General features: G+C 39.8%; 1 protein-coding gene across 1 annotated transcript in view; it reads left to right on the top strand.

Annotated features, from left to right (window-relative positions):
• LOC140846900 (bromodomain adjacent to zinc finger domain protein 2B-like) overlaps positions 1-26,235 on the top strand; it is a 156,628-nt gene that overhangs the window by 116,539 nt on the left and 13,854 nt on the right. Inside the window, exon 31 of the mRNA XM_073225100.1 lies at positions 8,966-9,092. Within this exon, the coding sequence (XP_073081201.1) occupies positions 8,966-9,092 (127 nt within the window). The remainder of the gene's footprint in view (positions 1-8,965; positions 9,093-26,235) is intronic.

The following is a 26,235-nucleotide window of genomic DNA, read 5'->3' as shown; positions in this document are numbered from 1 at the left end:
CTTTTGTAAGAACACCAGCCATTTTGGACTAGGGCCCACCAAAAGACCTCATTTTAACTTAACTACTTCTGTAAGCAGTTTTAACTTGATCCTACTTTCATATAGGGTTACATTCTGAGCTCCTAAGGGTTAGGACTTAGCATATCCGTCTTGGGGAGACACGGATCACCTAAGACTGAACTTCTAAGAATGGTGTTTTACTAGATCAATATTTCAGTGTAAAAACTTAGAGTTATTTTAGTTTTTCTTGTTTGTTTGTTTCTACTGACATTAGAACAGCTGGGCAGTTCTTGATTATTTCCCTGGTGCAGACCTATTCTTGAAAGTGATGATAGCTGTTGAGGGCAGATACAGCCATCACCATTGCTGTGTGGGTCAGTTATCTTTTTTCCTTTTTCCTTTTATCTTATATTCATTCATTCATTCACTTGTTTATTTATTAAAATATAGTTATTAGCTACCTGTATGTCAGACATTGCACTGGGCATTGGATTATGCTGCTGATAGAAGATGTACAAACCCTGAGCATTAGAACACTATTCAATGAATTTTGTCACTCAGGCTGCTAAATTGTATTCTTAGTATAATAAACGTTTTTACTATGGTTTTCTGAGTTTTCTGACCCAGAAGTATGGAAGGATGGTTCCCTTCCAATGCGGAACCATATTTTCCCCAGTGATTTTTGTTCAACTTCTTATCATTTAGGTACTTTCTTCAACTCTTCAAAAGTCAACAAAAGAAAATCTGCAGAACTGTGCATGGGATAAATTCTACCTTCTGATCTATGAGCCCATATGTAAACTCATACAGTAATGTAAAATATGTTATACTCTATGATCAATTCTAAGATTAAGAAGAGAAAATAAATTTAATAGTTATTCTTAGCACTTAAGGAATGGAGTAGGCACTACTGACCTTCTGCTAAAAAAGATGTCAATCAGTGTTTCAGCTCCCAGACTACAGCTTGGTGCTCAAGCTCCAGTTTAGTTTTCTTTCTGCAAGCAACAAAGGGGCCACTACTTTTGAAAAATAGCAAGTAACCACCAAGAGCCAGAGAAAAGTCAGCAAGGAATTGCACCACCAGGACATGAAATGAAAAGAGTCAGGAAGAAGCTATTATAGGAAAGGTTTCCTTGTTCTTCAGTTAATACTGATTTCTACTTATAAAATCTAGAGGAAAAGTTTTGAATATTGACTTTCTTTTGAGAAGTTGGGAATATATTTTGTTAGGGGTGGTAAGCGAGGATTTGCACTGTAGGGCACTGGGGAGTGGCCTCTGATGGATGCACACATCCGCAGCCTCACCGAGCTGCTGTGTCCAGGCTGGTCATGCCCGCCAGCGCTCTATACTTCCGACGCATCTGTTTCTCTCCCTTCTGCCACCCATGAGAGGATGCGACTTCTTCTTGGCTGTCAAAACCAAGTCAGCTGTGGTAGTAAGCCACTTGCTTGCCCTTTCCTCTGATCTTTCCTTCCTTATTTTCATAAAATAATATTTTGGAGAACTAGAAAGAAAAGAGAAACGTAAAGGATTAATTTGACAAATGCCCATACTCAACACCATTCAGAATTAGCAACTGTTAACATTCAGTCATGTTTGTTTCTAGTCTAATTTATTATTATTTAAGAAATGAATCTCAGATTGATATCTTTTAGTTATTACCATCATCAGTCCCAATTACTCCTCTCTGCAAATATATCATTTCAAGAGTTTAGTGAATATTCCTATATTGAAGATTTAACGCACACCTATATCCATATATAACTGTTTTCTGTGCAGTTTCAAAAATGTATTTAAATACTCAAATATTTTCATATACTTAACATTCAGCATCTGCTCTATTCTATGTTTACATTTACATTTATAATTTACATTATATTTACAATGTACCCTGTTTAAAATTATTGTGACTACTCAAGTTAAGACCTATCTTGCCATCTCATTTTAGTCTTTTTATTTACAGTACTTTCCCTTTATTTAAAAAAATTTTTTATTAAGGTATGATTGATATACACTTATGAAGGTTTCACATGAAAAAACAATGTGGTTACTACATTTACCCATATTATCAAGTCCCCACCCATACCCCAATGCAGTCACTGCCCATCAGTGCAGCAAGTTGCCACAGATCCACTATGTGCCTTCTCTGTGCTACACTGTTCTCCCAGTGATCCCCCACACCACGTGTACTAAAAATACCCCTCAGTCCCCTTCTCCCTCCCCACCCACCCTCCCACACTCCTCCCCTTTGGTAACCACTAGTTCATTCTTGGAGTCTCTGAGTCTGCTGCTATTTTGTTCCTTCAGTCTTCATTGTTATACTTCACAAATGAGGGAAATCATTTGGCATTTGTCTTTTCCCGCCTGGCTTATTTCACTAAGCATAATGTCCTCCAGCTCCATTCATGTTGTTGTAAATGGTAGGATTTGTTTTCTTCTTATGGCTGAATAATATTCCATTGTGTATGTGTACCACATCTTCTTTATCCATTCATCTACTGATGGACACTTAGGTTGCTTCCATTGCTTGGCTATTGTAAAAAGGGCTACGATAGGGGTGCATATGCCTTTTTTAATCTGAGAAGTTGTATTCTTTGGGTATATTCCAGGCAGTGGGATTCCAAGGTCAAATGGTATTTCTACTTTTAGTTTTTGAGGAATCTCCATATTGCTTTCCACAATGGTTGAACTAGCTTACATTCCCACCAGCAGTGTAGGAGGGTTCCCCTTTCTCCACATCCTTGCCAGCATTTGTTGTTCTTAGTCTTTTTGATGCTGGCCATCCTTACTGGTGTGGGTGATATCTCATTGTGGTTTTAATTTGCATTTCCCTGATGATTAGCGACAGGGAGCATCTTCTCATGTGTCTGTTGGCCATCTGAATTTCTTCTTTGGAGAACTATCTCTTCATATCCTCTGCCCATTTGATAATTGGGTTCTTCGCTTTGGTGTTGAGGTGTGTGAGTTCTTTATATATTTTGGATGTTAATCCCTTGTCAGAAATGTCATTTTACAAATATATTCTCCCATAGTGTAGGATGCCTTTTTGATTCACCGATGATGTCCTTTACCGTACAAAAACTTTTTAGTTTGATGTAGTCCCTTGAGTTCATTTTTGCTTTTGTTTCCCTTTCTCGAGGAGATGTGTTCAGGAAGAAGTTGCTCATGCTTATATTCAGGAGATGTTTGCCTATGTTGTCTTCTAAAAGTTTTATACTTTGATGACTTATATTCAAGTCTTTAATCCATTTTGAGTTTACTTTTGTGTATGGGGTTAAACAATAATCCAGTTTCACTCTCTTGCATGTAGCTGTCCAGTTTTGCCAACACCAGCTGTTGAAGAGGCTGTCATTTTCCCCATTGTATGTCCATGTATCCTTTATCATATATTAATTGACCATATATGGTTGGGTTTATATCAGGGCTCTCTAGCCTGTTCCATTGTTCTATGGATCTGTTCTTGTGTCAGTACCAAATTGTCTTGATTACTGTGGCTTTGTAGTAGAGCTTGAAGTTAGGGAGCATAATTCCCCCTGCTATATTCTTCCTTCTCAGAATTCCTTTGGCTATTTGACATCTTTTGTGGTTCCATATGAATTTTACCATGATTTTCTCTATTTTGTTGATGAAGGCTATGGGTATTTTGATAGGAATTGCATTGAATGTATAGATTGTTTTAGGCAGGATGGCCGTTTTGACAATATTAATTCTTCCTATCCATGAGCATGGGATGTGTTTCCATTTATTGGTATCTTCTTTAATATCTCTCATGGGTGTCCCGTAGTTTTCAGAGTATAAGTCTTTCACTTCCTTGGTTAGGTTTATTCCTAGGTATTTTATTCTTTTTGATGCAATTGTGAATGAAATTGTTTTCCTGATTTCTCTTTCTGGTAGTTTGTTGTTAGTGTATAGGAATGCCACAGATTTCTGTGTATTAATTTTGTATCCTGCAACTTTGCTGAATTCAGATATTAGATCTAGTAGTTTTGGAATGGATTCTTCAGGGTTTTTTATGTTCACTATGATATCATCTGCAAACAGGGACAGTTTAACTTCTTCCTTGCCAATCTGGATGCCTTTTATTTCTTTGTATTGTCTGATTGCCATGGCTAGGACCTCCAGTACTATGTTGAATAGAAGTGGGGAGAGTGGGCAACCTTGTCTTGCTCCTGATCTTAAAGGAAAAGCTTTCAGCTTCTCACTGTTAAGCATAATGTTGGTTGTGGGTTTGTCATATATGGCCTTTATTATGTTGAGATACTTGCCCTCTATACACATTGTGTTGAGAGTTTTTATCATGAATGGATGTTGAATTTTGTCGAATGTTTTTTCAGCATCTATGGGGATGACCATGTGGTTTTTGTCCTTCTTTTTGTTGATGTGGTGGATGATGTTGATTGATTTTCGAATGCTGTGGCACCCTTGCATCCCTGGAATAAATCCTACTTGATCATGATGGATGATTCTTTTTGATGTATTTTTGAATTTGGTTTGCTAATATTTTGTTAAGTATTTTTGCATCTATGTTCATCAGGGTTATTGGTCTGTGATTTTCTTTTTTTGTGGTGTCTTTGCCTGATTTTGGTATTAGAGTGATGCTAGCCTCATAGAATGAGTTTGGAAGTATCCCCTTCTCTTCTATTTTTTGGAAAACTTTAAGGAGAATGGGTGTTAGGTCTTCACTAAATATTTGATAAAATTCAGCGGTGAAGCCATCTGGTCCAGGAGTTTTGTTCTTAGGTAGGTTTTTGTTTACCAGTTCAGTTTCGTTGCTGGTAATTGGTCTATTCAGATTTTCTGTTTCTTCTTTGGTCAGCCTTGGAAGGTTGTATTTTTCTAGAAAGTTGTACATTTCTTCCAGGTTATCCAGTTTGTTAGCATGTAATTTTTCATAGTATTCTCTAATAATTCTTTGTATTTCTATGGTGTCCATAGTGATTTTTTCCTTTCTCATTTCTTATTTTCTGTGTGTAGACTCTTTTTTTCTTGATAAGTCTGGCTAGGGATTTATCTATTTTGTTTATTTTCTCAAAGAACCAGCTCTTGCTTTCATTGATTCTTTCTATTGTTTTATTCTTCTCAATTTTATTTATTTCTGCTCTAATCTTTATTATGTCCCTCCTTCTACTGACTAAGGACCTCATTTGTTGTTCTTTTTCTAGTTTCATTAGTTGTGAGTTTAGACTGCTTATATGTGATTGTTCTTCTTTCTTGAGGTGGCCTGTATTGCAATATACTTCCCTATTAGCACAGCCTTGGCTGCCTCCCACACATTTTGCGGTGTTGAATTATTGTTGTCATTTGTCTCTATATATTAGTTGATCTCTGTTTTTATTTGGTCATTGATCCATTGGTTATTTAGGAGCATGTTGTGGAGCCTCCATGTGTTTGTGGGATTTTTTTACAGTACTTTCCCTTTAATTTTTCTCCCTTTTCCTGATTTCTTGATTTCCATTGAATTGTTTTAATTTTCTTTGTTCAATTGTTCCACTTTCACTGATTTAAAAATTATGCATTCTATTTCTAAAATTTGTCCTTAATGTCACCATGCATGTGCTTCATGTTGCTTTTTTCTAACATATGGAGTTAGTATCTACCTCTCTTTATCAAAACAGGATCCCAAGCACACTTTTGTTTTATTACACATTCCATGAAAGTCCCCCAAAGCCTTTCTCCTTTTGATATCTTTGGGAATATTAATTTTAATTTTAAAAGTGCATCAATATTTAGTTGTGCAACACATGCTATTAAGTTTTTTAAATCACCATTGCTTCTTGTATATCATCTTATCTCCTGGAATAATTGTTCTTCATGCTGGAACACATCTTTTAGAGAAAGTATGTAGGTGGTGAATTTCTTGAGCTTTTGGGTGCTTAAAAATGTCTTGGTTTTGCCCTTACATATGACCAATATTTTCTCTGGATATAGAATTTAAATTCCATTGTTTTTCCTCCTGTTCTTGAAGATAGTGTTCCATTATCTTCTTGGCTCCAGTGCTTTTGAGGAGATGGCAAGTGTCAATTTGGCTCTGGTTCTTTTTGGGTAATCTCCTTTTTCACCAGTCACTTTTGGAACTTTAGGCTTGGTACACTGAAATCTCACTACTACATGCCTGGTGTTTTTTTTGTTGTGTTTTTTGTTGTTTTTAGTTATCCTCATATTCAGTGGGCCCTTTCAGTCTAAGGATTTGTGCTTCCTTGTTCCTGGAATATTCTCAGCCATCATTCCTTCACACATGGCTGACTTCCATTCTCTCCATTCTGTGCTTTTGTAAAGCCATAAGATGGATCTATCTTCCATGTCTCTTAACTTTTCTCATAAATTTTGATCAGTATGGGCTATGGAAGAAATCCTTCCTGGACCTTCTTGCTCTCTCATTCACCATTCAGCTATTTCCATTTTCCTTTTCAAGCCATATATTCACTTATTTTTAGATTTCAACAATTGTAATTTTCACTTTCAAGACCTCTGCATTTTTTCATGATGACCCGTTCTTGCACCATGGATGTAGCACTCCTCATGTCTCTGATACAGGGTTGTCTAAGTCTTGTGGGTCCTGAAGCTTCTACAAATTGGAGTGGCCCCTTTAAGAAAAAGAATACAATGAAATAAGTGAAGTGGATAAAGAGGGACAAACTTCCAATTATAAAATAAATAGGTACAGCATGGGGAATATAGTCAATAATCTTTGTATAATGACAGTAACTACACTTATCTTGGTAAGCATTTTGTGATGCATATAACTATTGAATCACTATGTTGTATAACTGAAACTAATACAATATTACATCAACTATGCTTCAATTAAAAAAAAGAAAATAACCCAAAATTGCTTGAATGAGAAAATAAATCATAACACATGTCAGGAGACTTGGAGCTTCAGGTTCTTTTCTTCTGAGATCCCTTAGAAAGTTTACCAGAAATGCTTACCTAAAAATGGGCTTCCCCTGCTTGTCTAGAACACTCTGTAACCCCTGGCAATTCCCAGCCTTCCCAGGGACCCTCTGGCTCATGCTGATGGACATCCATGGACGCACATAGATAGTCTTTCCAGGGATTTGTAGTGTTTGATGGGAGGAGAGCTGGAATATGTGCTTGATCTACTCAAAACCGGTTCTGGTTTTAGCCAAGGTGTATGGAACCATCACCTCTTTTTCATTGATTACTTTGTTTCCATCTCTTGTTGTAGGTTAATAGTTTATGATTCTATTGTGGTTACCTTTTATTGTAATGGATACTAAATTATTTTTGAAATAGAAGAATATATACACTATAGGGAAGGAAAAAGTTTTTTCTTTGACCCTACTGGGGTTCTTGGCTGGGTTTGAAAATCAAACTGGCAAGAACAGATTAACAGGAGAAATGTGTACGCATTTAGTGTAAGTTTTACACAACATGGGAGCCTTAATGAGGAAATGAAGACCTAAAGAAACAGACCTGTATTCTTACACTGGACTTGAGGAAGAGTGGACAGTTGTGGAGGAATGTGATAGGTTAAAGAGTATGAGGTAATTATAGTAAACTGGGGGAAACTTAGCAAGTCCTGTTTGTTAGGAATCTTTGTTCACAGGCATAAAGATGCTCCTTTCCTCTGGGTATAGGAAGGTCACTCTCACATGAGGATTTTATGACCTGTTTCAAGGAAAACAGTAAGGCGGTAGAGGTCAGTGTGACCTACCTGCTTAAAATACTCAATATGCCAGCATGCCATATTTTGATGTAGTGTGCCCTGAACCCCATTAACCTACACACACACATATAGTTACAGGGTGAGAAAACAAATTGATCCTGTTTCTAATTAAGTTTCTTATCAAGGAACACAGTGAAATATAGAAATGTTTTAAGATATCATTTATATTTAGGCAAATAAGCTGCTTTGGGGGGATGAAAATATAATCTAATATGCTGGTAGTTAGAAAGGTACAACTTTTTGTTTTTCTACTTCCCTGAGAGTTTGAGTTTACTAATGCTGTTCTTTGAAAACTTTGCAAAAGCTAGAGGAGTAAAATAGAAGTAAATTAAAATATATTTATTATTCAAAAATGCAAATCAAATTAAGGTTTAAATAAATACAAATAATTTCATTCTTAAAAAGGTCAAGTTTTTCTTTTCAAAAGAGATAAATTTTTACTTTCTTCTCTCTAAAGTGAAATTTCCATAATAGCCACAAATAATCCACACTGTGCCTTTGTGTAAATTAAAGAAACATGACCCTTCCGTGGGAAGATACATCCCTGCCCTGGAGGGCTCCCCTTCCTGGAAGACAGGGTTCTCCCCGGAAGCACCAGGTCTGAGAAGAAGAGCTGAGCCAGTTTCAGAGCTGGATTGTCCCCTTGGCTGGGATCCTCGCTCAGGGTGTGACCTGTGTGTTTGTATGGTGCGCCACTGAGAACTGTGTACTGATCACTTGCAGAATAATCCCTTTTTATGAAGTAATTTCCCACTCGTTAGAATTTCAGTACCTGCTCTATGAGTGCAATATATATATATATTTTCCACAAATTTGCTTCATCCTCATCCCCTGGGAACTTGTTAGAAAGAGACCAGAGCTATTGATCAGAATCAGACAAGATCCCCAGGTGATGATACACACTAAAGTTGGACATGTGCTGCTCTGTGTTACTTTTAGACTTGTAGAGCGGACACACGGGAGCAGGTGGCAAAATCCAATATAAGAAGTTCAAACCTCCGAAAGAATGGGGATTCTTAAGGCAATTACCACTTATAATGCCTTTTCCTGACTATTCTGATTCAACAGATGAAGGTTGGGGGTTTACAGATATTAACTCATTCTTAACTAACCACTGTAGGTTTTAGAAATGCAGGGTAGAAAAGCAAAAAGTAGTCCACGTGATCTGGAAAGAGAGTTTGCTTAAGGTACGGCGGAGATTGCCACTGTGTTCACACAGCACTTTGCAAGTAATTTTGACCATTTTCTCCTTTATTTCTACTTTCTCTTCACAGACAGATGCTAAGAGCAGACAGTTCACCACTGGCCTGGTCCCTGGGCTGCGAGATGCTTCTGCCTTCCTCCGTGTCCTTGAACGCCTGGCATGCCGCAAGATGGGGAGCTCCTTAGGCCACGGGGAGGGTACGACTAACTTTTTAGCCCTATTTGTGTTCTAGTTTCTTGTGCTATATAATAATTGCTCATTTCATTTCTTTTCATTTTGACTAATCTTATCCATTTTCTTCTAGTTTAGTGCTGAAAAATTTTGCATTTTCTCAGAATAGATTCCAGGGCTCTAGTGGTCAGTTTAATATGCCTGTTGTTGATCTTCAAATTGCGTCAGTGAGGTGCACTGCTCACTTCTGCAGCAGTGCCTGGGAAAGATCTCGCGACTGACTGCACTCGTGTGTGCTTTCCTGCATTTGGGATTTGTTAGTTTTGCGGTTTTCTTTGAAGGAGAAGTTGTGAAGCAATTTATTTAGATACCCGGCGATGGTTATGAGTCATGCTTAGCCAATAATTCCTTGGAATTAACATGAGTGTTAACAATAATGTGTTTCATAGATGAGTACAACTCTTGTGTCCTCTTTTGGAAGCTTACGTCAGAAACCCAATAACACCTGTCAAAGCTTGACGTTTACATGAAGCATTTTCTAACAATTTTCTTCCAGTCTGTTCTGAAGTTTTGGAACTAAAAGAAAATAGAGTTAATGTAAAACACTAACAATTAGGCAAAAGGAACTATCTCCAGGTGCTGCAAGTTCCCACAGACATGTGGAAGCCTGAAGTCTCCCATCTGGAATTTTGAACACTCTCCCCTCAGGGTGGGGTGGGGGATCACTGGAAAGGACGTCGCATTGGATCCCACTTTCGGGGTTGATTTACAGACTCCTGCCCTGCCTCCCTGTCACCGAGCCACACTCCCTTCCCTCCTGTTTCCTATACAACCTGAATAGTATCTGAAAAAGACTAGAGTTGTCTACGGAAATTGGAACTTAAAACTCTCCCTCCCTCTTTTTTTTTTCCTTCAATCTCTGTGGGCAGCTTTTGGGCATCTCCTGGGGTGTTTACATTTCAAAGACATGTAAGATTTACACCCTCAAGGGACAGAGGAAGACTGCAGGTTTTCTCCTGGGAGTTTTTTGGGTAATTGCTGCTTAAGATTTTCCCTTTGTATTCCAGTAGACTCATAGACACTGAGAAGTGATTGGTGGTTACCATGGAGGAGGGGTTAGAATGGGTGGGTGGGGAAGGTGAGGGGGATAAAAGGACACGGAAATTGTCAGTCATAATATTAGTTGGTTGCAGGAATGGTAGTACAACTTGGAGAATATAGCCAAAGATTTTGTAACATCTTCCTATGTTGACAGATAGCAACTACTAGTGGGGGTTGAACCACTATGTTGTATACTCGAAACCAACATAAGATTGTATATCAGTGATACATCAATAAAAAAAATTACAAAAAAACTTTTCCTTTGTGTTATGGGTCAGACAGCATAGGATGATGTGGCTGTTTCCACATCAATGGCCACAACATTCTCATCGTCCTTCTCATCACTTTCACAGGGATGCACCTCTTAGCATTTTAGGCATTGTCACAGGTGCTTGGGCCTTAACCTGTCGCAGCTTGTGCCCTCCTAGCTTTGCAAAATGGCATGCTAAGGTCTCCAACTTATCATTCTGCTCCCCACCTTGTTTGCTAGTCCCAAACCTAACAAAATACCAACTGCATGTGTTTAATCTCAACTCTTGTTCCTAATTTATAACTTGAGCTCCAGCTTCTGGTAGGGTGCTAGTTTCTAGCCAAACTGCCACAGGGGAGGCCAGCTCCCTAACCATTCATTCCTCTTTGCTGTAGTGCACCACATGCCATTTCTCAAGTAAGTGCACTAAAATATCCAGGGTTTGGGGGTTACCCCCACACTCATGTGGCAGCCTACAAGCATCTGACATATGGGCCACCTCACCCCATGTACAGGTCAATGGCCAGCTCACGATTTCCTTCATGGATGCCTCTTTCCCAAGGTTCATTTCTTTGGTTTCCTGTCTTGCCAGTTGTTGGTTCACAACCTCCTTGAGAGCATCCTTGGTGTAATCTGAAATCAGCCTCTGTGTGTGGAGGACAGAGAAAAAAAGAAACAGAACTACTCCATATTGGTAGGTGGCAGGTTTAATAAGCAAAGGAACTTATTTATGAAGCTTGTTGCGGGCAGCACAAGATTAGTAGATTTCTGCACCCACCTGCCAAATCTTAAAGTTCATATAGAGATCTTAACTGGGTTCATTAATGTGCACCATCCAGAAGGTCTCAACACCATATCACTATCTCAAGGCTATGTCCTTGGGGAAGCTTCTGGGAGTGGTGAAGGCAAATGAAATGCACATTCCAAGAACAAGCGAAGGGGTGAAGAGCCTCCAACTGCCCAGGTCCAGCTCACAGGTCAACCTGCTGTCATGTCCTCTCAGTGTCCTATCCAGACAGTGCCCTTGCTTCTGCAGTGACAGCAGCTCCTGTTACATAGATGTAAAATTATTCAGAAAAGGGCAGGATAGTGCATACACATTTTACCTGCTTGCAATGGTTGGCAATTTATTTCTAGAATTTATTCTCTATACCAATTAATTTATAATTGATTCTACTTTCTCTTCCCTTATCTGCCAATCACTGCTGTTTCCAGGGATAATTGCAGGGAATAGACTGTGATTTTCAACCAAACTGATTGTTACAGTTCTCTCTTGCTGTTGTGTGAAAATATGGATTCTCTCACCTCTCACCCGTCATCCCTTCCCCTTCTCTGTCTTGTTCTGCTGCTTCTAAGTTTTTTGAACATGTCAATGAAGGAGAAGTTGAGCCATTTTTTGTGAAATGAATTTCCATTTATCAATGTATGAAGAGTACAGGTTCATGGATTCCAGAGGAATCTGATAAACTGTACAGTGTTTGAGAAAACCCAGCTATTACCTTAACAATTAAATGACATGGGTGATGGAGTTCAGCCTTTCCTTGCCTTTCTCGGGTTGGCTTGCAGCCTCTGAGACTCAATCCTGCCTCTAGGAAGATGTGCCCTAAGGTTGCTGTGTTCAGCTGAAGGACAGTCAGAGTCGCGCTCCACAGGGAACAGATCACATATTTCCTTTGTCACTTCCTTGCCACCGTAGATGGTCACATTGAGAGACATGCCATCTCTCCACAAGAAGGAGTTGGTTAGCAAGCTCCTGCAAACATCTGGTCCCTTGTACCTCCCATGTAGCTCACAGGTGCAGATCTCCAGAAATTTGAACATTTAGGAAAAAAGCTTCCATTCTAAAAAATGTTTCTTTCAATTTTGTTAGTCTTTTTAGGTCAAAACAACGTTTCTATGTTGCTTGGCTACTCCATAGATACACAGCACATCGGTTCCTTTTGGGTGTCTCATCCCCTTGTAAGCTGGCAGCTCGGTGGATACTTTAAATGTTTTTCTTTTCCCGTCTGTAAAAAGAGAAAGGAATCACTGGCATACTGCGTCCCACAGCGCCTGAAGCCAATCTACTTCCAGGCTGAATATCATAGCCAAGGAACCTGCCAGCGTGATGCATTGTTAGTTTTTGTTCCCCGATGCTAAGTGCGCCTAATGGGCATGCTGAGGGCTGCCCCTCTGGCAGCCAGTGGCCGAATGACCCAACTAAGGTGTCCCTTCAGGGGTCGGTTAGATCCCAGTGCTTTGCCTGCTTCTCTGGGCACGGGGCCCCTTGCAGCTGTGTTCAGTCTCCTCCCGGCTTCAGGAGGAGGGCGGCCGCATCGCTGAGGAACGGGAGCCACAGCATCCCTGGGGGTTTCCAGAGGGGCTGTAATCTTCCTGCAGCTCAAGCAAGTATTTCTTAGAAAACAAGTATCAGGTAGAACTATTTTTCATACATTTTCCATCTAGCCATGAAAAAAAAGTCCACATGTTTAGGAAGCTGCCATGATTTATAATGTGTGATGAACTTTTAAATGATTTCTTAAGTATTAAGCACCATGGCAAGAATGAAAGACAAATGACCAAATATTCCTAATATGTGCTTACATACATGACGGACACATTTGCAAGGAATCATCGGTAATCCTAGGACTAAAATATTGAAAATAGGCAGTTTAAAAAAAGTACAAACCTAATAAAATATGAAAATATTTAAAATGTTACTAATAATTAAAGAAATGAATATCAAAACACATAGTTGAGCATCAGATTGGCAGAGATGAAAAGGCTTTGGGCTCAGGGGCAGGGAGGAGCTGGCAGCGTGCCTTCTTACCGGCTCTGGGGGACACTCACCGGCAGGAAGTTTGGGTAAGATTGTTTGCCAACACATTACGACAACCTAGAAGATGCACACACATTGTTTGAACTGGTAGTTTCATCCGCGATTCTTCGGTCTGGCGCTGCTTATTTCACATGGTCAGAGTGGAGCACTTACTCCGGTGGTTTTCTCTGGCAGGCAGCTCACTGAAGGAAGGTTTATGCTTAGCCCCAGGGCAGCCCGAGTTACAGTGCAGGCGACAGAAAGTACATTTAGTCTGGACAGAACGATCACAGATTCCAGAGCAGGGGCCCTCACATGCTGTCAGGAGCAACACTTTTCAAGTCCCTCAGTCAAATCATCAGCATCTGTGCAGGGCCATCGTGAGTGTGCAGGTGAGGCCTTGCCCACGTGGTGCTGTCCCCAGGGCTCCCGTGGCCGCTTCGGGCCCCTTATCTGGGCAGCTCGGGTTGCTCCCACCCTGACTGGCACCAGCAGGGACTAAAGCCCTGAGTTCTGGGGACAGCAGCCTCGTCACCCCACTCCCTTTAGAAGCCTGGGCCTGGGGCAGATGGACCACATGGAGACCCCAAGTGAGCCCCTCATGACAGTGTTTGCTGTGCAGCCGTCAGTGTGTCTCCACGTGCAGGTGTCAGCAGATGCCCAGGGTAACGGGCGTGAGGAACACACAGCCGTGCTGTGGAGTGTTTTTTCCCAAGAGGCAGCATTTGGAATTAGAGGCCTATATGCATATGCACTTTGCATTAACTTACACATCAGACTCTGACAACTAACTCCAGATACTCTCTATGAATTCAGCTCTTCTGTGCCGCTAACCAGCGTTGCAGCCAGGTCTGGTGTTAAGGGCATTACGCACCTGAAATACTGAGAAGATGTGTAAAAAAGCATGATCATGAAAGTGGCGAATCAGTTCAGGCTGCTCCTTAGTTCTGTCCTGATGCTGGAGTGATGTCTGTCAGTCAACGCTCTCTAGGGAAATCGTGCCTTGCTAACAGCTGGCGTAACTCTCACCATCCTGGAAAAGAAAAAGGAAGGAAAAGAAACATTTCCTCACTATCTTTCATTTCACTGATATTGCCAGTTACTTCACATATTTTTTCTATAACTTAGTGCAAAGCCTACATACCTGGGGAAGCTGAGTGACGAGAAGGTCCACCGGAAGTCAGGGTGTGGGCTGTGAGGTTTGCCCCTACCGTGTGCAGTGTGCGGGCTGCACCACGGCAGCCGCAGCTGAGCTGACCTCTCCCTCCTTCCCTCCTTCCTTACCCTCTGTCCTGGGAGGGACTGCACCTCAACCAGCCTCCCCAGAGGAGAGGAGGTTGGGGGGAGGGTGGGACGCTCAGCCTGCACTGCCTGGCCTATTGTTGATTCCCACTGTGTGGGGTCCACTGGGCGTCCACAGACTCCTGGGCTTTACTGAATCTACATTCCGACTCCTGCTTTGTTCAGCGGCTTTAGGAGCAGTTCGGGCATTTCTACCCCCTTCAGAGATCAGACAGTGGACGGGGCGATCTGTTCTTCACAGTGACAGTCTTTGAAATTCATGCTGCCCCTTGCAGCTCACCGTTACTGAACTTAATAGACCTTGAAATAACTAAACATGCCCTTTTATTTTTGTTACTGTTAAATCAGACATCCATTTACACTGCATTCCAGGATAAGCCAGCATTAACAAGTGCCTATCTTCCCCTGAAATTGTAGGAGAATAAAAAATTGGTAAGAGCCTACGTATTCGTCTTATTTTTAAGGATATCGAAAAATATTTAGCATTGACTCCTGTAGTCTCCCTCTTTCTAACACCCACCCCAATCCAGTGTAGGTATAATTATTTAAGAAGGACGTTCTAGGGAGTAATGCTGTGGTCTTGAAGAGTAGTGCTGCTGCCCCATGGGTTTTGAGCATGAATGATATAAAGCAAACTTTTTTTTTTTTAAGCATCAGGGGCCTTGACTCAGCCTCTTCTCTGGCAGTGTCATGTCACGAAAGCTTAACACCTTAAGATTCAGGTGACCCAGGTTCTGGCTGTGCTCTCTTCCCAAGAGTACCCAGAGAGCAGTGGGCAATCTTTGCCTCAATTTCCCAAGCTGACTCCTCTGACCCTTCATGTTTCCGAAATACACTAAGTCTATGTCTTTTTATTACTGTTAATTTGTAGTTTTGAACCATAATTGATGGCCGTGTGTCTGAGGTGTCCTGAGGCCTTGTGTTTCATCCCTGTTGGCTTTGAAGATACTGCGGATACTGAGTCAGGAATCCTTTTGTAGTGAGAACAACTCTGAGCCCCGCTCCTGGTGATCATCTCCACCGCGGCCCCAGGGCCCGGAACTTTGTCTTGTGAACCTGAATGTCCACAAGAGGACAGTTTACTTACTGAGATGAGCCCAGTTTAAAGCTAAGGAGCTCTTCTTCCCCTTTCAGTGCACTCCAGACATAACCTTATGAAACTTCACCAGCCAGTTTTCCTGTGGAGGGCAGCCAGGGCAAAACTCCACCCCGATGACTCGAGCAGAGGGAGTGCCCCCTTGGAGGAGTTAGAGGGAGAGAAAGTCTCTAGTGCCACTGTTGGGACGGCAAAGTCAGAACATGCCTTTCCAGAATGGTGCTGGGCTCTGGGGTGGGCAGGCTCTGGGCTACTAGCGTGCCGCATTTTAATGGCACGGTGGCCTAATCTTCTGTGTGGCCTGTGGCGGACGGCCAAAGGCTGCTGAACAGTGTTCCTGCAAGACATATGTAGCTTCCACCCAACTCAGAAACAAGTCCATAGAAGGTGATTCATTTGTAATTTGGGGCAGATTGCTAGTGCTAAATTTTAAAGTTACTATAGCCTACTGATTTTAAAAATAAATTATGTGCCCTACCTTAATTCAGTTTCTCTCAACATTAAAGTTATGTTTTAAAATTATGAATGTTAGTGAAACCAGAATGATTTCACTAATGTCTCTAAGCCGACTTTGCTTATTGCCCTGTCATGGTTGATGTGTTATGTTTTCTACTCTACCGTCCATTAAAGATCTCACTTAACTTTTGTGATTTCCTTTCTTTGAATGTCTCTGGGACCTCTTTGATTAGGTACTTCCTTCCTCCATTAAGTTTATTTTTTAGTTTCATGTCTTGAAATAATAGCTTTTGAGTCACATGAGGATGGGAGATGTATCTTATGCCACTTCACTGGCAGCCCCATTTGGCTTAATGTTATATGTCCAGAAAAGAAGCAATGTTTCTCAAGCTGGTTTACAGGTGATCTCATAAAGTAATAAAGGAGTCAGTTCTCCAAGAAGACACACAATCCTTAATGTATATGCCCCTGACAACAAAGCATTAAAATATGTGATGCAAAAAATAACAGAACTGCATGGAGAAACAGATGAACCCACTATTATATTTGGAATCCTTCTCAACAACCTTCTGTCAGTGATTGTCAAATCCAGGACAAATATTAGTAAGGTTGTACTGAACAGCATGAGTAATCAACTGGATCTCACTGACATTATAAAATAATTCATCTAACAATAGCAGAGTATTCATTCCTATTTAAAAATTTTTTAAATTTAAGTATCATTGATATAGAGTCTTAAGATGGTTTCATATAAACAACAGTGTGGTTTCATCATTCACCCATATTTTTCAAGTCCTCACCCACTTAATTACAGTCACTGTCTATCAGTGTAGTAAGATGCTACAGAGTCACTACTTGTCTTCTCTGTGCTGTGTGTGACCTGCCTTCCCTGTGACCTACCTATACTGTGATTGTGAATTTATAGCGCCTCTTAATCCCCTTCTCCCTCCACACTCACACTCCCTAACCTCTCCCCTTTGGTAACCACAAGTCTGTGAATCTGCTGCTGTTTTGTTCCTTCAGCTTTGCTTTATTTTTATACCGCACAAATGAGTGAAGCCGTTTGGTATTTTTCTTTCTCTGCCTGTCTTATTTCACTGAGCATAATACCCTCTAGATCCATCCATGTTGCAAATGGTAGGATTTCTTTTCTTTTTATAGCTGAATAATACTCCATTGTGTATATGTACCACATCTTTTTTTGTCTATTCATCCATTGATGCACACTTAGCTTGCTTCCATACCTTTGCTATCATAAATAGTGCAGTGATAATCATAGGGGTGCATATGTCTGTTTGAATCAGTGACCTTGTTTTCTTCAGTACCTGTTCTACTTAAACTCACAAAAAAGATTAAAAAGATATTCCACATCTTGGGCTATAAAACATATCTAAAGTTAAAATAATAGAAGTCTTACAATGTTTGCTTAGATCACAATGGAAGTATAGTAGAAAGAAAAAACAGAAAGATTGCTGGGATATCTGAAAATATGGAGATTAAAAATCATACTTGAAAAATAATACATGGGTCAAAGAAGAGGTATAAGGCAAAGTCAAAAATTTTGAACTAAATGGAGATGAAAATACAACAGCTTAAAATTTGTGGGATACTGTGAAAGCAGTGCTTGGAGGACAACTCATAGCACTTAATGCATGTATTAGAAAAGAAAAAGAATCTAAAACCAATAATCTAAAATATACTGAAGGAAACTAGGTAAAGAAGAAAAAATTAAATCTAGACTAAACATACAAAAAATAAAAATTAGAGCATAAATCAATGAAATTGAAAATATAAAGGGCAATAGAGGAAATCAACCAAACCTGTCACTTCTTTGAAAATATCAGTGAAATTTATTAACCTCTAGCCAGGGAAACTAAGAAAAAGAAGATACAAATACTAGTATCAGAAATAAAAGATGGGCCAATCATTACTGATCCCATGGACATTAAAAGGATAATAAAGCCAAGACAACACTGAAGGAGAAGAAAATAGGAGGAATAACAGTACCCAATTTCAAGACTTAATATAAAGCTACAGTAATCAAGACAGTGTGATAGTGAAAGAATATAGATACAGATCAATGGAACACCACAGAGAGCCCAAAGCGGGAGATACATAAATATAGTCATGTGATCTTTCACAAGGAACAAAGGAAATTTAATGAAGCAAAGACAGTCTTTTCAACAAATATTGCTTGTACAACTGAGCATCCACATGCAAAGAAATGAATCTAGAAACTGACCTTATAACCCCTTCAAAATTCAAAATTGATCATACACATAAATAAAATGCAAAACTATGAAACTCCTACAAGATAATATAGTATTGTTCAAGTAGATTACTTTGGGATGGTGATGACTTTAGAAACAGCACCAAATTCATGATTCATGAAAAAAAAAACAATTGAGACCCTGGACTTCATTAAAATAAAAAATTTTCATTCTGCAAAAGACAATGTCAAGGGAATAAGAAGACAAGTTACAGACTTGGAAAAGAAACTTGCAAACAACACATCTAAAAATGACTGTTACACAAAATATACAAAGAACTCTTAAACTTCAACAATATAAGAAAAACAACCCAATTAAAAAATAGGCCAAAGATCTTGGCAGAATCCTCATCAATGAAATTTACAATTGTTTTGCCTTTTAGTGAATGTCATGCAGTTGGCGTCATAGCCCTTAGCATGCAGCCCTTTCAGATCAGCTCCTTTCACTAATATATTTAAAGTTCCTCCATGTCTTTTCAAGCTTGATACATCATTTATTCTTAGCACTGAGCAATATTCCATTGTCTGGATGTACCAGTTTGTTTATCCAATTGCCTCTCATCAGGAACAGAGGGGAACTTCCTAACTTTGAAAAAGTATATCTACAAAAACCCTGCCACTAATATCATATATAATGGTGAGAAGCTGGAGACTTCCCTACTAAGATCAGGCACAAGGCATGGGTTATCCCCCTTGCACCATTTATATTCAACATTGTATTAGAAATCCTAGCTAGTGAATAGTACAAGAAAAAGAAAAAATGTATATAGATTGGGAAGGAAGAAACAAAATTCACCTTGTTTGAAGATGATATGACTGTGTATGCAGAAAATCCCAAAGGATCAACAAAACTACTAGAATAAGCAGTTATAGCAAAGCTGCAGTATGCAAGTTTATTATACAAAAGTAAATTGTTATCCTATCAGTAATAAATAATTGGGATTTGAAATGAAAAACAGTACACCACTTACATTAGCACCTAAAAAAGTGAAATATTTAGGAACAAATCTAAAAAATCAAGCACAAGATCTATGTGAAGAAAACTATAAAACTGATGAAAAGAATCAGAGAACTAAATAAATGAAGAAATAAAGTTGTTAATGGGGATGGTAGTACAGCATGGAGAATATAGACAGTGATTCTGTAACATCTTCCTGCATTGACAGATAGTAACTGCACTAACAGAGGTGAGGATTTGGTAATATGGGTTAACTATTGAACCACTGTGTTGTATACTTGAAACCAGTATAAGATTATATATCAGTGATATATCAATAAAAAGCCATTTGAAACTGCATGAAACTAAATATAGTTGCACTTAGAAAAAAAAAAAAGGCCATTCTCAAGATGGTGGCATAAGTAGGGTGGCAGAAATCTCCTCCCAAAGCCATATATAATTTGAAAATACAGCGAATACAACTATTCCTAAAAGAGTGAACAGAAGATACAGTACAGGAGCCAGGCTACATCTCCATCTGCGAGAACCCAACATCTCACAAAAAGGGTAAGATATAAAGCCATGGCCTGGCAGGAACCGAGCACTCCCCAAAACCCCGCTCACCAGCAGGAGGAAAAGAATCAGAGTGGGGAGGGAGTGGAAGCACAGGACTGCTAATAAGCAGCCCTAGTAATCTGCACCGGGAGCACAGACACACATTGCATGGGGTACTGAATGTTAGACAAATGGTAAAGCAAAATCCGAGACTACGACTGCGAACAGGTTCCTACAGCTGGCTGCCCTGGGACAAAAGAAAAGCAGGTGCTTTAAAAGCCTTAAAGGGACAAGGGTTTAACAGATGGACAAAATCGTCTTGGCACACTGAGACCAGCAGGATGGGAACTTTAAAGAATTGCAGGTGACCTAACCCCCTGGGTAGCAATGCAGCACTGAAGCCCCTCATGGAGATAAGCAACCTGCCGTTCATTCCCCCTGCCAGCACTTTAAGTGAACCAGCTGATCTGCCAATACTGTGGAGCAACTGGGGAGCAGCCCTGCCCACAGCAACCAAACAGAGGCTTCTCCCAGTGCGCAGCTAACTGGGCCAGACCCAGAGGCTGACCCCTGCCCACAGTTGACTGACACAGACAGCAGAGACCAGAGCAGAGTCCGGAAGGCACAAAGGAGGTTTATTCTTGTGGCAAACATGCACTGCTCATCTGCAACCCCCGCCAGTCCCCCAGGCCATCCTGAGGACCACCCTGCCCACAGCAGCTCAGGGGATTAACCCAGAGGCTGCCCCCTGCATGCAGCCGATTGGCACAGGCAGAGGAAGCTGGCAAGGAGTCCAGAAAACACAAAGGAGCTCTGTTCTCACAGCAAAAATGCGCTGATCACATGCAACCACTGCCAGTGCCCTAGGCCATTATGAGGGCTGCACCCTCCATGGCAGCTCAGAGGCTGCACCTGTATGGGGTTGCCTGGCACAGGCAGTGGAGACCGGTGTGGAGCCCCGAAAGCATGAACACATGCTGCTAGCCTGCAACCCCCACCAGTGCCCTAGGCCATCCAGAGGGCCTCCCTGCCCAGGGAAGCTCAGGGGATTAACCCAGAGGCTGCCCCCTGTGTGTGGTTGACTGGCACAGGCAGCAGAGATGGGCAAGGCAACCAACAATCAGGAAGGGACTTTGTTCTCCCAGCTGACACGTGCCACTCGCTGGCGATCACTTCCATCACCATGAAAAGGCAGAAGAACCTTGTTCAGTCCAAAACCCCTCAACACCAGAAAGAGGTCATGGTGAGAACGAAATCACCAATCTTCCTGAAAAAATATTCAAATAAAAGTCATAAGCATGCTGATGGAGCTACAGAGAAATATGCAAGAGCTAAGGGATGAATTCTGGAGGGAGATAACAGAAATGAAACAAACAATGGAAGGATTTAAGAGCAGACTGGATGAGGTGAAAGAGACTGTTAATGGAATGGAAATCAGAGAACAGGAATACAGAGAAGCTGAGGGAGAGAGAGATATAAGAATCTCTAGGAATGAAAGAATATTAAGAGAACTGTGTGACCAATCCAAATGAAACAACATTTGCATTATAGGGGTACCAGAAGAAGAAGAAGAGAGAAAAAGGGACAGGAAGTGTCTTTGGGATCCAAGGAGGACAACACCAAGACATATAATAATTAAAAAGGCAAAGATCAAAGACAAGGACAGAGTATTAAAAGCAGCCAGAAAGAGAAAAAAGATCACCTACAAAGGAAAACCCATTAGGCTATCATGAGATTTCTCAGCAGAAACCTTACAGGCCAGAAGAGAATGGCATGATACATTCAATGTGATGAAACAGAAGGGCCTCAAACCAAGAATACTGTATCCAGCAAGATTATCATTTAAATTTGAAGGAGGGATTAAACAATTCCAAGACAAGCAAAAGTTGAAGGAATTTACATCCCACAAACAATCTCTACAGTGTATTTTAAAGGGACTGCTCTAGGTGGAAGTGCTCCTAAGGCTAAACAGATGTCACCAGAGAAAATAAAACCACAGGAAAGTAAGTAGACAAACAAAATACTAACTTAATGAAAAATAAAATCAGCGATCCACAAAATCAGTCAAGAGAAACACAAAAGAGTACAGAATAAAACATTTGACATATAAGGAGTGGAGCAGGAAAAAAAATAAGGGAGAGAAATAAAGAATCATCAGACTGTGTTTATAATAGCATAATAAGTGAGTTAAATTAGATGGTTAGATAGTAAAATAGCTACCCTTGAACCTTTGGAATCACGAATCTAAAGCTGTAATGACGATGAGTACATATTTATTGATAATCACCCTAAAGGTAAATGGACTGAATGCACCAATCAAAAGACACAGAGTAATACAATGGATAAAAAAGCAAGACTCATGTATATGGTGCCTACATGAAACTCACTTTAAATTCAAAGACATACAGATACTAAAAGTGAAGGGATGGAAAAAGATATTTCATGCAACTAATAGGGAGAAAAAAGGTGTTGCAGTACTTGAATCAGATAAAATAGACTTCAAAACAAAGAAAGTAACAAGAGATAAAGAAGGACATTACATAATGATAAAGGGGCTGTCCAACAAGAGGATATAACATAAATATCTTTGTACCCCACACAGGAGCACCTACATATGTGAAACAAATACTAACAGAATTAAAGGAGGAAATAGAATGCAATGCATTGATTATAGGAGACTTCAACACACCACTTACTCCAAAGGACAGATCAACCAGACAGAAAATAAGTAAGGAAACAGTAGCACTGAACAACACACTAAACAGATGGACTCAACAGACAGCTACAGAACACTTCACCCAAAAGCAGCAGGATACACATTCTTCTCAAGTGCACATGGTACATTTTCCAGAATAGACTACATACTAGGCCACAAAAAGAGCCTTAGTAAATCCAAAAAGATTGAAATTCTACCAACCAACTTCTCAGATCACAAAGGTATAAAACTAGAAATAAATTGTACAAAGGAAATAAAAAGGCTCACAAACACATGGAGGCTTAACAACATGTTCCTAAATAATCAGTGGCTCAATGACCAAATTAAAACTGAGATCAAGCAATATATGGAGACAAATGACAATGACAGCACAACACCCCAACTTATGTGGAACGCAGTGAAGGCAGTTCTAAGAGGAAAGTATATAGCAATCCAGGCCTATTTAAAGAAAGAAGAACAATCCCAAATGAATAGTCTAAATTTACAGTTATTGAAACTGGAAAAAGAAGAACAAATGAGGCCAAAGTCAGCAGAAGGAGGGACATAATAAAGATCAGAGAAGAAATAAGTAAAACTGAGAAGAATAAAACAACAGAAAAAATTAACGAAACCAAGAGCTGGTTCTTTGAGAAAATAAACAAAATAGACAAACCTCTAGCCAGACTTATTAAGAGAAAAAGAGAATCTACACACATAAACAGAATCAGAAATGAGAAAGGAAAAATCACTATGGACACCACAGAAATACAAAGAATTATTAGAGAATACTATGAAAATCTATATGCTAGTAAACTGGATAACCTAGAGGAAATGGAAAATTTTCTAGAAAAATACAATCTCCCAACACTGACCAAGCAAGAAAAGGAAAATCTAAACAGACCAATTAGCAGCAATGAAATTGAACTGGTAATCAAAAAACTACCCAAGAAGAGAACTCCTGGACCAGACGGATTCACTGCTGAATTTTATCAGACATTTAGAGAAGACATAATACCCATTCTCCTGAAAGTTTTCCAAAAAATAGAAGAGGAGGGAATACTCCCAAACTCATTCTATGAAGCCAGCATCACTCTAAAACCAAAATAAGGCAAAGACACCACCAAAAATGAAAATTACAGACCAATATCCCTGATGAACATAGATGCAAAAATACTCAACAAAATGTTAGCAAACCAAATTCAAAAACACATCAAGAGTTTTATCCATGATCAAGTGTGATTCATCTCAGGGATACAAGGATGGTACAACATTCAAAAATCCATCAACATCATCCACCACATAAACAAAAAGAAGGACAAGATCCACATGATCATCTCCATAGATGCTGAAAAAGCATTCAACAAAATTCAACATCCATTCTTGATAAAAACTCTCAGCACAATGGGTATAGAGGGCAATACCTCAACATAATAAAAGCCATATATGACAAACCCACAGCCAACATTATACTTAACACAGAGAAGCTGAAAGTTTTTCTGTTAAGATCTGGAACAAGACAAGGATGACCACTCTCCCCGCTTTTATTAAGCATAGTACTGGAGGTCTTAGCCACTCCAATCAGACAACACAAATTAAAGGCATCAACATGGGTAAGGAAGAAGTCAAACTGCCACTGTTTGCAGATGACATGATATTGTACATAACAAACCCTAAAGATTCCACTCCAATACTGCTAGAATATATATCTGAATTCAGCAAAGTTGCAGCATACAAAATTAATACACAGAAATATGTTGCATTCTTATACACTTATGATGAACTAGCAGAAAGAGAAATCAGGAAAACAATTCCATTCACAACTGCATCAAAAAGAATAAAACACCTAGGAATAAACCTAAGCAAGGAAGTGAAAGACCTATACCCTGAAAACTACAAGACACTCTTAAGAGAAATTAAAGAGGGCACTAACAAATGGAAACTCATCCCATGCTCTTGGGTAGGAAGAATTAATATTGGCAAAATGGCCATCCTGTTTAAAGCAATCTGTAGGTTCAATGCAATCCCTATCAAAATCCCAACAGCACTCTTCAATGAACTGGAACAAATAGTTCTAAAATTCATATGGAACCACAAAAGACCCTGAATAACCAAAGCAATCCTGAGAAGGAAGAATAAAGTGCGGGGGTGGGGGGTGGATCTCACTTCCCAACTTCAAGCTCTACTACAAAGCCACAGTAATCGAGACAATTTGATACTGGCACAAGAACAGACCCATAGACCAGTGGAACAGGATAGGGAGTCCAGATATTAACCCAAGCATATATGGTAAATTAATTAATATATGATAAAGGAGCCATGGATATACAACAGGGAAATGACAGCCTCTTCAACAGCTGGTGTTGGCAAAATGGGACAGCTTCATATAAGAGAATGAAACTGGATTATTGTCTAACTCCATACACAAAAGTAAACTTGAAATGGATCAAAGACCTGAATGTAAGTTATGAAACCATAAAACTCTTAGAAAAACACATAGGCAAAAATCTCTTGGACATAAACATGAGCAACTTCTTCACGAACATATCTCCCCAGGCAAGGGAAACAAAAGCAAAAATGAATTAGTGGGACTATATCAAACTAAAAAGCTTCTGTACAGCAAAGAACACCACCAGTAGAACAAAAAGACATCCTACAGTATGGGAGAATATATTCATAAATGACATATCTGATAAGGTGTTGATGTCTAAAATATATAAAGAGCTCATGTACCTCAACAAAAAGCAGATAATTCAATTAATAAATGGACAGAGGATCTGAACAGACAGTTCTCCAAAGAAGAAATTCAGATGACCAACAGACACATGAAAAGATGCTCCACATCAGTAATCAGAGAAATGCAAATTAAAACCACAATGAGATATCACCTCACACCAGTTAGGATGGCCACCGTCTAAAAACAAACAACAACAAATGTTGGTTAGGATGCAGAGAAAGGGGAACCCTCCTACATTGCTGGTGGGAATGTAAATTAGTTCAACCATTGTGGAAAGCAGTATGGAGGTTCCTCAAAAAACTCAAAATAGAAATACCATTTGACCCAGGATTTCTAGTCCTAGGAATTTACCCTAAGAATGTAGGAGCCCAGTTTGAAAAAGACAGATGCCCCCTATGTTTATCACAGCACTGTTTACAATAGCCAAGAAATGGAAGCAACCTGAATGTCCATCAGTAGGTGAATGGATAAAGAAGATGTGGTACATATACACAATGGAATATTATTCAGCCATAAGAAGAAAACACATCCTACCATTTGCAGCAACATGGATGGAAGTAGAGGGTATTAATGTCAGTGACATAAGCGAGGTGGAGAAAAACAAATACCAGATGATTTCACTCATCTGTGTAGTGTAACAACAAAGCAAAAACAAGGAACAAAACAGCAGCAGAATCACAGAACCCAAGAATGGACTAACAGTTACCAAAGGTAAAGGGACTGGGAAGGATGGGTGGGAAGGGAGGGATAAAGGGGAAAATGGGGCATTATAATTAGCACACATAATTTGGGGGTGGTGGTGCGGGGAAGGCAGCATAATACAGAGAAGACAAGTAGTGATTTTATAGCATCTTACTACCCTGATGGACAGTGACTGTAATGGGTATGGGTGGGGACTTGGTAATGGGGGGAGTCTAGCAATCATAATGTTGCTCATGTAATTGTAACATTAATGATGCCAAAATATAAATAAGGAA

This window comes from Manis javanica, chromosome 16 (assembly GCF_040802235.1).
Source record: "Manis javanica isolate MJ-LG chromosome 16, MJ_LKY, whole genome shotgun sequence".
NCBI lineage: Eukaryota > Metazoa > Chordata > Mammalia > Pholidota > Manidae > Manis > Manis javanica.
This window is presented reverse-complemented; position numbering and strand designations above follow the sequence as displayed.